This window comes from Vipera berus (assembly GCF_964194415.1).
Source record: "Vipera berus genome assembly, chromosome: 1".
Lineage (NCBI taxonomy): Eukaryota > Metazoa > Chordata > Lepidosauria > Squamata > Viperidae > Vipera > Vipera berus.
In genome coordinates, this window is record NC_138202.1 from 96,944,927 (window position 1) to 96,958,313 (window position 13,387).

General features: G+C 38.4%; 1 protein-coding gene across 1 annotated transcript in view; it reads left to right on the forward strand.

Annotated features, from left to right (window-relative positions):
- SPON1 (spondin 1) overlaps positions 1 to 13,387 on the forward strand; it is a 365,804-nt gene that overhangs the window by 289,489 nt on the left and 62,928 nt on the right. The window contains exon 7 of the mRNA XM_081336752.1: positions 11,022 to 11,086. Within this exon, the coding sequence (XP_081192878.1) occupies positions 11,022 to 11,086 (65 nt within the window). The remainder of the gene's footprint in view (positions 1 to 11,021; positions 11,087 to 13,387) is intronic.

Sequence of the window (13,387 nt, forward strand, 5' to 3'; positions counted from 1 at the left end):
GGTAGCTTTGCAAATGGGCCGCGGCAGCTTTCCAAATGGGCGGCGCCACTGCCCGTTCAGGCGGAGATGTGCGTGCACCTCTCCAAAGGTTTGGAGAGCTGCGCGCGCACCTCTCAGAATGGGCGGTGGCGCTGCCCTTTTGGAAAGCTGCTGGGGCCCATTTGCAGGCTGCCGCCTTCCTCCGAAGGCGGTAGCTTTGCAAACAGGCCACGGCAGCTTTCCAAACCAGCAGCAGCATGTCTGCAAATGGGTGGCGCCGCCGCCCATTTGGGTGGAGGTGCAACGCGCACCTCCCCGAACGGGCGGCGGTTTGGAGGTCCCGGGGGTGGCTCCGGCGGCGCCCGGGCTGAAGGCAGCACTGCAACCCAGCGCCGATCGCCAGGGAGACCCGTCGCCGCGCAGGTGCCTCCCATTTTGCCCATGTGCAAAATGTTTTGTTTTTTGCGCACGTGCGTGTGTGGACGCACACGCATGCACTTTTTGCGGCTCCCACATTTTTGTGTGTGTGATGGAACCAGTTCCGAGTGGCTCTTTTGCTTTTTCCGGTTGCCAACCCCTATAGTTTGTTTTTTTTCCCCTAATAAACCATTTTTAAAAAATTCATTTGGCAAAGCCCACTATTCTGGATCATTCAACTCATTTTATATGAATCTGAGGTATTAAAAGTAAGAGAATTGATGACTGAATGAATTGGCCCAAGAGTGCATGTGTTAGGAAATTCCTCTTTTCCACTGGTTTTAAATGTATATAAAAATCATGCCTCATGAAATTTTAAAGCTATGGGAAATTTCTATGGGGTGGAAATTTTAACAAATTCCCAGTTAGTTACACTATAATCACTGAATAACTTACCTACTTATGTGAGAGGTTTTAACCCTATTTCTTATAAAATATATTTATTTGTTTAGAATGTTGGTATACAGTTCTTAATTTTTGTAAATGGTTGTTCTAAGTAATTTTCCCTGAAAGACAATTTTAAACATGGTTTTTATGGTTTGGAAAACTGCACTAGTAGCAATTACCTGTGCACAGCTGCTGATGCCCATTTAGAATATTTCTGCTATAAATTCTGGCTTGAAAATAATGCTGTTAAGCTGATTTGTCACAAAAAAAGCAATGAAAAGTTGGAAAATGGCCAACCGATCACAAAATGTACAGCTGTAAAGAAAGCTTAATTAAAGTTGCTGGCTTTAAATAGGAATGTTGCTTTCCCCTGCCTGGTGCTTTTCCAAGCTGGGATCTGCAAGGATATTTATGCAAAACAGTAGCCATATGGAGACATATACCAAGCAACAACTGTGTGTTGTTGTTGTTTTTTACTGTATTTAACAAACTTGCTGTCAACTCTACAATGAAGCTGGCTGCAGCCATTTTGCTGCCAAAAGTATGGGAGGGGATGCAGAGGATTTCTACTAGTCTAAACATTTTACTGTCCTGTGGGAACCAAGGTCATTTCTATCTTTTAGATGTGGATGTATGAGCGTCTGATTAGAAAGCTTGCCAAACAAGTGTTTGCAGAACATAGCCGATTGCCTAGCTTTGGGGTGGGAAGTTTAGCTTTGTACTACTGTCTCTCTTTGAAGGGAATTTCAGACTTGGTTTCACTTTTGACCATGCCCATACTATGTAACCAATAAACATCTTCTTTGAGGAAGTTTCAAGCCTTGGAGTTCTGATTTGTTTGGTCTTGTCTATCGAACCTTGACACATGCATAGAATAATGCCACAAGAAGAATGAGTCTCATGGGGCATAAGATGGGCAAGATACTTTTCATGCTTTCTCTTTGCAACTCCAAGCTCCCCCTTCTCCAATCCAGACATCAGTTCCCAATATAACTAACAGTGAACTGCTAGAATTCCCAAGCAACAAGGCTGGGTCTGTGAAATCTAGGAGTTGAGAGTTCCTAGGTTAGGAATAGTTGTTTTGGAGGTTTCACAAATTCTTTGGAACACATTTTTCACAGAAGATAAGAGATTACAATGGGGGAAGGGAATTGGCAAAATTTACCTCTTCTCCACTGAATAAGCAGAAGGACTCCATTGATTTGATACTTCCTGGTACCAAAAACAAACCTTCCAGAGTGACAGGGTAAGAACATCAGGAACACCAGGCATTTTCTTGGCATTTCAGCTGATAAATTATATTTGAAAGGTAGGATATCATGCCTCCTTCTCCAGCTCCAGTTGAGATATTATATTACAGGTTGACCACCAATGTGTATTGCCAGAGTGCTCAAGGAATTCATCCATCATTTTTTTTACATTAACTGGATTAATTTATTGATCCAAATGCAGTTATTCAGATTGTTTTACACATTTTTGAACAGAAAGACCTAGTATATATAACTGTATTCTTGTATGTGATTATCTGAGAATACATTTCATCAAATGTATTCAAGGAAACTTACAAATCAGAACAGACAGGTTCGGGATTTTATTACTTGTATGCATAATGCTTCACATTTGAAGTGCTTTGACACACCTGATTCTGAATTAAAAGCCCAACAGCTTTCCACATCATGCTGAGGTATTCTGAACTCAAAGTGGGCAATTTTGACCACAATGTCTCTGTCCCTGAGCTTGAAATAGAAATGTTTTGAATGTGAAAAGTTTTGGAACTTTTTCAACAAGGTCTGAACTACTCATTTAAAACAACTGTGGGTTTCAGGCCCCAAATATTTCAAATTTCAAATGTTTTGTTTTGCCCTAGATTGTGCCATACTTCTTATAAGACTTTGGGGAATAAAAACATATTTGTCTGAATACTAAGATTATACATATGATAACAGATCAGCCTCTCTGCAACAGAAATAGTTTAAGATTCTAAACTATATTATTTTTTAATGTATTATGCATTATTTTTTGTCATGTACATCTCTATAATTAATGTTGTACGATAGGCAAAAGAAGAAAACAGTATTTAAACAAGACCATACTAGAATACTAATACGTTACAATATTACAGAAGATGCAAGCTCATCATCCCCAATCTTCTCTGGGAAAGTTCTGTCATTCTTAGCTTCCAAGACTATGGAGTGGATGCTACTCTGATTCTGCGGGAAGCTGTTCCTTAATATAAGGTCTACTACAGTAAAACATTGTCTAGAAACCCTTCTCCCTTTAAATTCCTGATAATGAGAAACAATTAAGAATTCCTTATATATAGATCCAGGGAAAGCTTCTTAAGGATAGAATGTATCACCACTTCTGGCATCACTCTCTTCCTCAAGGCATCAATAATCTCCCAAATTCAATAATTACATCCTCCTGACAACCCAAAAGAGACAAGAGGGGCATGGCTCCAACCAGCAAGGATAGAAGTCATATTAGAAACTACCGTTTACCATATTGGCATTCACAAGCTGAGAGTAGGTCCAGCTAATGCTGCAAGACAATAAGATTTACTTTTTGTCTTTCTTTAACACTGCTCCACTCATTACTTCTCTTGGAGATCCTTAGTAAACCAAATATATCACCACCATCCAAAACTGTATTTCAGCAATACATGCCAGGTTTGATCATTCATCTATATCTAGATTATGGATTAATGTTGTCATCCTACAAACAGACTTATTGCTTAATGTCTACAGCTTGGCTTGGAACCAGGGCTTTGTTTTAATATAATTCTTCCTACAGACAGACTCAATCAAAGCCACTTAAAGATGCCTTATATACTTGTCATATGTTGTGTGTTTTACTTTCTTGAGTGATTCCTAATTTTCTGGGCAGTCCCTAACAAACCTTTTGTACTTTTGATAAAAATCAAAAACAGACTTCTATGTGGACCTTGATAAGATGAAAAATTAATGTAAGTGATATCTATGAGAGAAAAAAAGGGGTTCCTTATTTACCAGGATTTTTTAAAATGCAAAAGGTGTATATTCTGAATGATTGAGTGGCCATAAGAGTAGTTCAGTTCCTGAAGAAATATATATCACTGTATAAAAATTGATTTCTGCCCAAACAGATCTATAATCACCAGTTATGATGAAGGACAGTTTTCTTAAGTGCCACTGTTTTTAAAATGTCAGGTTATAAGAACATCTCTAACCTGTCTGAGGAAATCATTGTTATATAAATAAAGTTGTGCAGGGAACATGTGATTGTTTTGCAAATTGTAAGGAGCTGAGTTGCACATTAATTTAAAATAATCTGTTCTTTCCCACTCACTGAAGGCAGTAGCACCTGTCTAACTTTGTCAGGCTGAGAGCTAAGCAATGACAGACTAGGTTGATATATCATTGGGTACTAATTTCAGGTTAGTAGACTAAGAAGTAAAAAGAATCCTAAAAGAGGGTGAGGAAATAAGTTGGACATGTCTTTGTAGTCAACAAAAATGGAGTCTGTACACTGTGAAAGGTAAGTATGTGGCACATGCATAGAAGTAAAATCTGGAGATTACACCTTATGAAAGTTAAAACAAAATAGGGATAAAACTTGGGTGACATGTTTCTGTTTTAACGTACCATTAAGAGATGCAAATAACTTCATCTGTACCACATCAGAGCAAAATAAAACACTTTCAAACATCTGGAGAATGTCAGGAGGATATCTTACAGGGGCCTCCATCCATCTTGAACAGGTATGACTTTCAAACATCCACATTCATCCACATAGTCTAGGATGTATAGCCATGCAAGAAATACAGGAGATTTCAGCAGAAACTGAACTTTCAGAATGAAGTGGTAGAACTTGAATTCATCTAGTTCAGAATTAAAAGTGAACTAGTAGACCAACAGCAAGGAAACCACAACTACTTCAAATCTCATCAGCCCCAGCAAGTGCAGGCAAGATCATGGCAATTTTACAATTTTGAAACTACCAAAGTTGGCAAACAAACTAAAATAAACATCTGAATCAAGGAACTACTAAGACCACTACAGGGCAAAAGCCACCAGTATATAAAAATAAGAGCAAAACCATACTCCCTTCTAGCACTAATTATGTTACCTAGTTTGGTAATGAAACATCTGCAAGAAAACCACCAAGCTTAGACAGCTCTAAGGGCCCCACAGTTCAATCCTAAACTACAAATAGTCTTTATTATCAGTAACCACAGTACTTGGACATGTCCCTGTCATTTTCTTCTCATCAGTATGGAAGTGGTTTGCTATGGCTTCTTCTAAAATGTTTATTGCAATTTACAAGGCTACTTTAGCATCTTTAGTAGTCAGTATGGATGCAATGTGTTAATCCAAGAATGAGAATTCAAGAATATTAGCTAGTTCTTGAATAGTGGTGTGTACTGGAAGAAAGATTAAAAATTATAACACAAGAATTCCAGCAAGCACCTCACTTTCTCCCAAGTGATGTCCTTGACACATTTGTATGTTACTATTTATCAAGTATTGTTTTTGTGTTTAGCGAGGGGAGGTTACCTAATACTGGTGACCAGAGCATAGTAATAGCCAGACATTCCTTATATGTGATTTAATATAGGTATAAGAAGAGTGGGGTTTATATTATAATGCATATTTTCTATCTACCCCCTCTTGTCTATATTAGTAGCCAACACTATTTTCAATGCAACCCAAGTCTTTTCACTTTCTCGCATGATATTTATTTATTGGATAAAATAATAAAATATCTACCCTAAAAACAAAAAGAACATAATAAATCAGTGCTAACATGGGCAAACTATCATCTCATAACTTGAAAGCTTTCCAGAAAAGCTTAATTTTTAGTAGCTAGTGAAAAGGAAACAACATAGAGGCAGATCAACTTCCTGAGGGAAGGCTGTTCCAAACTCTGGGTACATCAGTGGCAAAATAGTTCCTGACAGTGCTACTCTCTCACTTCAGAGAATGAGAAGCCACCAGCAGATTATTGGATAGATTAAGACCAGCTGGAGACCACAGGTATTTAAAGACCAAAACTATCACTATTTGGAAGCAAATAGGGACCCAGGACAGAGTCTGGAGTACAAATATTAAACGCCCACGCCATATTGAAACTTCAAAGTCCAAGTGGGTGAAATAAGAACATGAATTACGGTCACAGGGTCCTTGCATTCCAGGCCGGGATACCAGCCAAAGCTGGGCAGAGTCTCTCAGCTCACCTGCTTGAAGCTATGAATCCAGGATGACCATACTCCTATAGTGGTGGAAAGACATAAATCAAAGTAGTAGCCAAAGTGCAAATGTGATTTACATATTTATTTTTTGGGGAAAAAATGGGAGTGGAACTAAAGCTAATAATTAATAGGATCCTCCTTAGATTACTAAGCCTCTGGTATTTCCCAGAAGACATCTAGAGATTACATTTTCCTTGTATACAAATTTTACAAATTACTGAGCAAATTTTATATATACAGTAACATTTGTATATGTGTACGCATACGCCTGTGTGTGTGTGTGTGTGTATGTGTATTCCACTGAAATAGCTGTTCACTGGAAAAAATAAGCTTGTTCTTTCTAACTTCACATTTAGCCATAGGTAGTCCAAATAATTTCTAAATACATCTGAATTTGTCTTATTCTGGGGGGGTCAGAAAACCATTTCCTTTTATGATGATATACTTCCTGCTCTGCTTCTGTTTCCTTATGATTGTGCCTGGCAAAACAGGTGACAGCTAAGGGCAATACAAATGGTGAGAAGAAAGGAAGGAAGTGTTTACTCTTTGGACTCTCAGCTGTCACACTAATACTAATACTATTGTTGCCACACCCAAATCCATTCATCTATGAGAGCTGGAGGTCTCTTGACAACTCCTGCAATGCATTGGTCTGTAGGCCTGAATGCCCTCTTACACCATGTACCAGTGAGCCAATACACCTGGATGCCATTAGGGACAAAATGAAAGCCTAAACCTGTGCATCCTCCAACACAGCCATGGGAAGATTTACTAAGAATTTGACAGCTAAGCCACCAATTACTTTGCCACATTGAGCACTTTAGGAAGAAAGTGGCCAGCTCAGAGACTATTTTGGAAAGCCTAAGAGGGGTGGGACATTCTCCTACATTCTTATTTAAACTGACCATTTAAGCTTTCTGCAATTAGATTCCTTGCAGGAGTAGGCAGGTTTCTCTGACAGTATAAGAACTTATTTTGCCTTCCTCTTCCTGTCTACTTATGATGCCTAGCAGTGGAAAAACTGATGCAATTCAAATAGTTTTCTTCAAAGTATGGGCACTTTATTTTCATTATGATTAATTATTTGAGGTTGATAGCTCAGAATATATAGAACAAATCTGAATACCAGAAAGAACTAAGTATGCAGTCACCAGTGCCTATATTTTACTTTCTTTTCCACCTCTTCAGGAGCATTCCTTGGTGAAAGAAATAATGACAAAACCAAGGCAGCCTCTTGTAGAAATGGATTTCCCTAAACTGGAGCATATGCTGATTAGAGATGTATTAGAATCATTATAGTCAAGAATATTACTCGCCTGGAAGAGCAGCTCAGCTGGAGCTGCCAGTTACATGTAATGAATGTTCTGAGTATTCATCTAATCAGAGAAATGTTTTATTTTGTTTTAAAGTGGCAGAAATCTTGGGAGTAGGTTATGAGCAGCATATCCTCCTCAACAATTTACTCAGAATGAATCCTTCGGGAGAGAAAAACTCTAAGAAATATTTGATATATGTTTCAGTTCATTGGAATTTTGCTTAAAAAACCCCCTCTGTCTGGTGGCTTTGTTTGAGCTTCATTACATTACATATAACTTCAGAACTGCTGATACAGGGATCTGGGAAGGAGCAGAGATTGCTCTCTATTTTTACAGTTAAGAGAAACAGCCATATGTGTATTATTTATTGTTCTTTCGTAACAATGGTTTCGTATAAATAGTCAGAACTTTTCATACCGCTCTTAATTCTTCTGGCAAAAAATATTAGTAATAGTATTGGCACGTATTAGATTGTTTCCACAAATCCTTACAAGAAAGCTTTCTAGATTTTTTGCTTTGCTCCCTCTCTGTTTCATTCATACCCAAGCACACATGCACACTTTTGATGTGTGTGTGTGTGTGTGTGTATGTGTGTATTAGTATATTTTATGTGGGATGCCCTAACCTCATCTTTGCTCAGAGATCCAAAAGTTGTGGAATGACCTCTGCATGGTTGTGGCCTCCTCCATTAAAAGCTTAAAGTTCAACAAGTGCTGCTGATATTGTGGTCAAAGCAAAATAACTTATTTGATTGACTGGTTGTTCTCACTGGTGGGAGGGGGGGAAGGTTGCTATTTTTTATTGGGTTTTTATACTGGGCTTATATCTTTGTAAGTCACCTGGATTCACTGTGAGTTGGGTGGCCCTATAAATTTTCCTAAATAGAATAAAATAATAAAAGAAATAAAAGGATGGCCTTTTCATAATTATACAGCATCCCTGATATCCCCTATGTAGAGACACAGAGTTTCTGCATACTATAAAACCTTGTGTTTATAATCTAGTAATAGGCTAACATATCAATGACAGCAAAGCACCAAAACGTTGCGGCGGGAATGGAATGAATCTCCATGGGAGCTTGTCTAGGGTAAAAAGGTTTTTTTTTTAAGGTACAATTTTCCTTTAAAAATCCCCCCTTCCCCCTCCCTCCTCCCCCCCTACCTCCCCCCCCCTTTGTCTAGGGTAAAAAGGTTTTATATTCATGTATGTATGTAAGGGACACGGTGGCTCAGTGGGTTAGGACACTGAGCTTGTCGATCAGAAGGTCGGCAGTTTGGCGGGTCGAATCCTGAGTGCTGCGTAACAAAGTGAGCGCCTGTTACTCGTCCCAGCTTCTGCCAACCTAGCAGTTCAAAAGCACGTAAAAATGCAAGTAGAAAAATAGGGACCACTCCAGTGGGAAGGTAACAGCGTTCCGTGCGCCTTTGGCGTCTAGTCATGCCGGCCACATGACCACGGAGACGTCCTCGGACAAGAGCTGGCTCTTCGGCTTTGAAACGGAGATGAGCACCGGCCCCTAGAGTCGGAAACGACTAGCACGCATGTGCGGGGGAACCTTTACCTTTACCTTTTATGTATGTATATATGTAAATATATGTATATACATAAATATATGTATTTCTCATAGATGTCTAACGGATTTAATGCAGCACTTAATCTCTAAATATTCTAATATGCTCAGGTCCAACATGCTCAAGAACATTGGCCTTGTTTCTATACTGGCACATAAGGAAGTCTTGTGCTGATTCTAAATTAGTAAACAACAAACTCTCCAAATGAAGAATAAATCAAACCAATCTGTACCAAATGACATTCCCCCCACACTGCATTCTATAATGTTGTTTTTACATTGAATCAGAGAACAAGGAGTTCAGTCAGTTACTACTTAACTAGGGCAGGTTTCTCTGTAACTATTGTGTCTTTCCGAGAATGCTGCTCAATTGTCTCTTCAAGTGATAACCCAAAATATTTATGGGGGGAAAAAGATAAGCATGACTTTGGCAAATAGACTAACTTATACATTTCAAATATCCAGTTTTCCTTCTTATAAATGCCAATATGGTTTCAACCAATTATGCATGAGTTTGTGAGTTGTTATTTTTTAATATAAGCAGAAACTTGTGGATTTTTATATGCATATTTTCCTAATATGTTCATTCTGAGATGCATTTTTTTCCCCTGAAGTATACATTTTTGCAGGTAATCTTTCCTAATGCAACTTTTTTTCTGTACAATGTTTTCCATCAATATGAATGTATGTATATATCCTAACATATGCATTTTTGTGCACTGCACTGTAAAATTTGGGCAACCATAGGTTTGGAAGCATGACTGGGCTTTGGTTGTGCCTAGTTATAAAATATGAATTGATGAAAAGTCATGTGAAACTTCAAGATAAACTCATTTATTTCCCATCTCTAGAAAACCTAAAAAGATAAAAATATATTGCTGTGTAAATAAGAATTATGGAGATCTTTACAGAGGCACCATGAAGATGATATTTTGTAAGGGAAAACAATGTTATTTAGGAAAGAAAAGCTTCTTCACAATATTACAATTATATGCAACTCTCAATTTCATTCCAGCCTTAAGGAGAATCCCAAAACTAACCTATTGTGTACAATGTCACAATTGTTGTACATCAGAGTTGAAAGCATGGGGACTAGCCAGTAGGAAACTCCTAAATTTAGGATGCTCTGTTGCCTTCATATGCTGCATACTTATGTTTTGTGTCTTTCCTTGGCTAACATTTGAAAGTTGTAGGCTAATTTGCAGTCAGCAATATGGCACCAATGGACTCCAAATTCCTATGATACCAATAGCTGTTTTTTTGCCAACCCCGCAAATTAAATACAATTTATATTAACGTATTTAACTTAAAATAACTAAAGCTCACCAGCTCTCAAGAGATTGGCGGGGAGCAGATCAATATTGTCGTAATAAGTTAGGGACAGGAGCTGTCAGAGATGAGATGTCCATATTTTTTTCACTTTTAGTTGAAAAAAACAACCCCTGTGCCAAAATGCACACATTACGCAAGAATGCCTGAAAAAATTACTACCTTCAGAGCAGAGTGTACAGTGTGTTGATTCCAAAGTTTCACTGCTTTTGCCTAAAACACAGTCTCACAAAATACATTTACAGATTACAGCTGTGTTGCCAAGTGTTTCATTGTCCCAGCAAACATTTTCTTAGTGGGAGATTCAGATTCTGCTGACTGTGAAATAATCTTTGGGGAAATTGCCATAGGAAGACAATTCCAATGTAATCTCCCTTTGTACACCTGCACATCACGAGATTAATTCCAAACATGACTTGGCAACTAAGAAACCTTACGTCAGAATTATTGTTTGATGTAAGGATAAACAGGAAGATTGATTAATTGATTGATTGATTGATTGATCAAATTTGTATAGCTGCCCATTTCCCCAAGGGTGACTCTGAGCAATGCCTACATTTACTTCCTCAAAAGGAAAAGGCAAGAGCTGTATCTCTCTTGCATGTAAATTATGAGGAGACATTTGAAATTAAGTGCCTTTTCTGCTGGTTACAAGTCACTGCAGAATGTTATTCACCATAACACTGTTCAAACAACATTTTCTTTATTGATGTGCATTGCTTCTCTTTTACAGAGTGATGAGGTTTTGACGGTCATCAAAGCAAAAGCACAGTGGCCTGCCTGGCAACCACAAAACGTGTAAGTAGGGAAGGGAGCCAACCTCCCAAAAGATTTTTCGATCATTGTCCTCTGACAGGTTGCTATAAACTTCATGCCATCCACAAAAGTGTCTCTCTTTCTCAGATAAAAACGTGTGGATAAAAGCATCTTCCCGTTGATATTTCTGTCTAACAATATTTGTGGGAGACCAAGTTATGGGCGGGCACTGGGTTAGGTGTTAGTGATGCAGCAATAAAACTAAATATATATTTCCCATTGTCTTGAACTTTTCTAGAGGACCAGGGATATATCTAATAGCTAATACAGTTCCTGCTTGCTCATAAGTAAGCCAAATTTAGTTTGATGGAAAATGAAAGATTAAGCTAGTTTGAATCAGGACTGCCTTGGAAACTCCAGTTATGCGAAGAAATAGGACTGCAATGGAAGAGGATAGATGTAGCTCAGAGTTGAACTGTGAAGTCCTTGATGCTTTCTAAACTTGGCTGTTTGCTTCCAGATGTTTCATTATCCAACTAGGTTACATCATCAGTGTGAGTGAGGGTGTGGTTGCCCCCTAGCTTGACCTGACAGTGTTGGTAGGAGTCTTTGGTAGCTCCTGATTTAGGGATGTTCCAATCTTTTTGTTTTCTTCTAATTCAAAGCTGCTAGGGAATTCCTGGAAGCTTGGAATTTAGATGAATCAGCCATCAACAGACACATAGAAATAAACCGTATTTACACACTATTCAAAAGAGACAATAAAAAGCTAAAAAGGAAATGCACTGTCTGCAAGCAAACAACCAAGGTCAGAAAGCATCAAGGACTCCACCAAAATAGGACTCTCCTATTCCTTAGATTAGAAAGCTACAATTCCTTATATTAACATGTGACATGGCACCTTCTATTTAAATAAGGCAAGCAGGTTGTTAAAATACAACAATTTCTTATAACAAGAAAGCAACAATATTACTCTTTTCTTATAACTCCAAAGAATTATTGCCCTAGACCAGGGGTCTGCAACCTTGACAACTTTAAGACTTGTGGACTTTAACTCCCAGAATTCCTTTGCCAGCATAGCTGGCTGAGGAATTCTGGGAGCTAAAATCCACAAGTCTTAAAGTTATCAAGGTTGCAGACCCCTGTCCTAGACTTACCTGAATGCATTACTGGCTGTATCTCTCAAGTTTTTTATTGCTTCTCTAAGTTCTATATCTGCTCCACAACCTCTGGAGCTTTAGAGCCTTATAAATTGCAGCTCGGTCCATGAGAACCTGAGAGCCATAATTTACAGTTAAATGAGAGCACCAATTAAAACATTTCAGTCACTTGTCCTATTATTTATTTTATTTTTTATTTTAATTCCATTTATATCCCGCCCTTCTCCGAAGACTCAGGGCGGCTTACAAGCTTAGCAGTAGCCTTCATTCTATGTATATGCCTGCTTATTAGAGCTTTCACACACACCCCAAGCGGCATTATTACAAAGTCAGCTTATTGCCCCCAACAATCTGGGTCCTCATTTTACCTACCTCGGAAGGATGGAAGGCTGAGTCAACCTTGAGCCTGGTGGGATGCGAACCTGCACTAATTGCAGGCAGCTGGTGTTACTTAAGGAGGCATTAGCCCACTGCGCCACCAAGGCTTCTATTATGGAACTCTACTTTTTTCTCTAAGCATCACTTTCTCTGAAAGTTTTCTTTTTTAAAAAAATAATTTGCAAACTTTCTAGAGCAGGGGTGTTAAACTGTCAGCCCGCGGACCAGACGTGTCATGAGGAAACCATGCCCACCCCATTGCCGGCAATGGGAAAAAAGTTCCGATACATCGTGCAACGTCACGTGACATCATGAGTTTGACATGTCTGTTCTAGAGTATAAGTCTATATAGGACACGCCAGGATTTTATTTGAGGATTTCCAATAAATTTATCTCTAGCCTAGAATTTCTGCTTGGTTGAAACTTTTTGCACTGCCTTTTTATCTGATACTTTTATTATAATGTGTGTTGCTTTATACTATACTGCATATTTTCCCTCTCCTTTCTCTAGAGTTGCTTGACTGAATCTTTTGTTCAAAATTCTTTTCACAATAGGCATTTATAACATATTTTTTGTCAATACTTTCAACATTTCAAGGCAATGTTTGATTTGGTCAAGCATATAGTGTACGTTCTTTGGTATTTCATGCTGTTTCGTGGTTTTACTTATGCCACATAGCACTTTAAATTGTTCTGTCCATACTGTGCCTCTGTGGAAATTGTCTTTTTTCAAGGGTGTCATTCCTACATCTTTTTAAAATAGGATTTGAAAACTCATACACATTTTCACATTCACTTTCTCTGA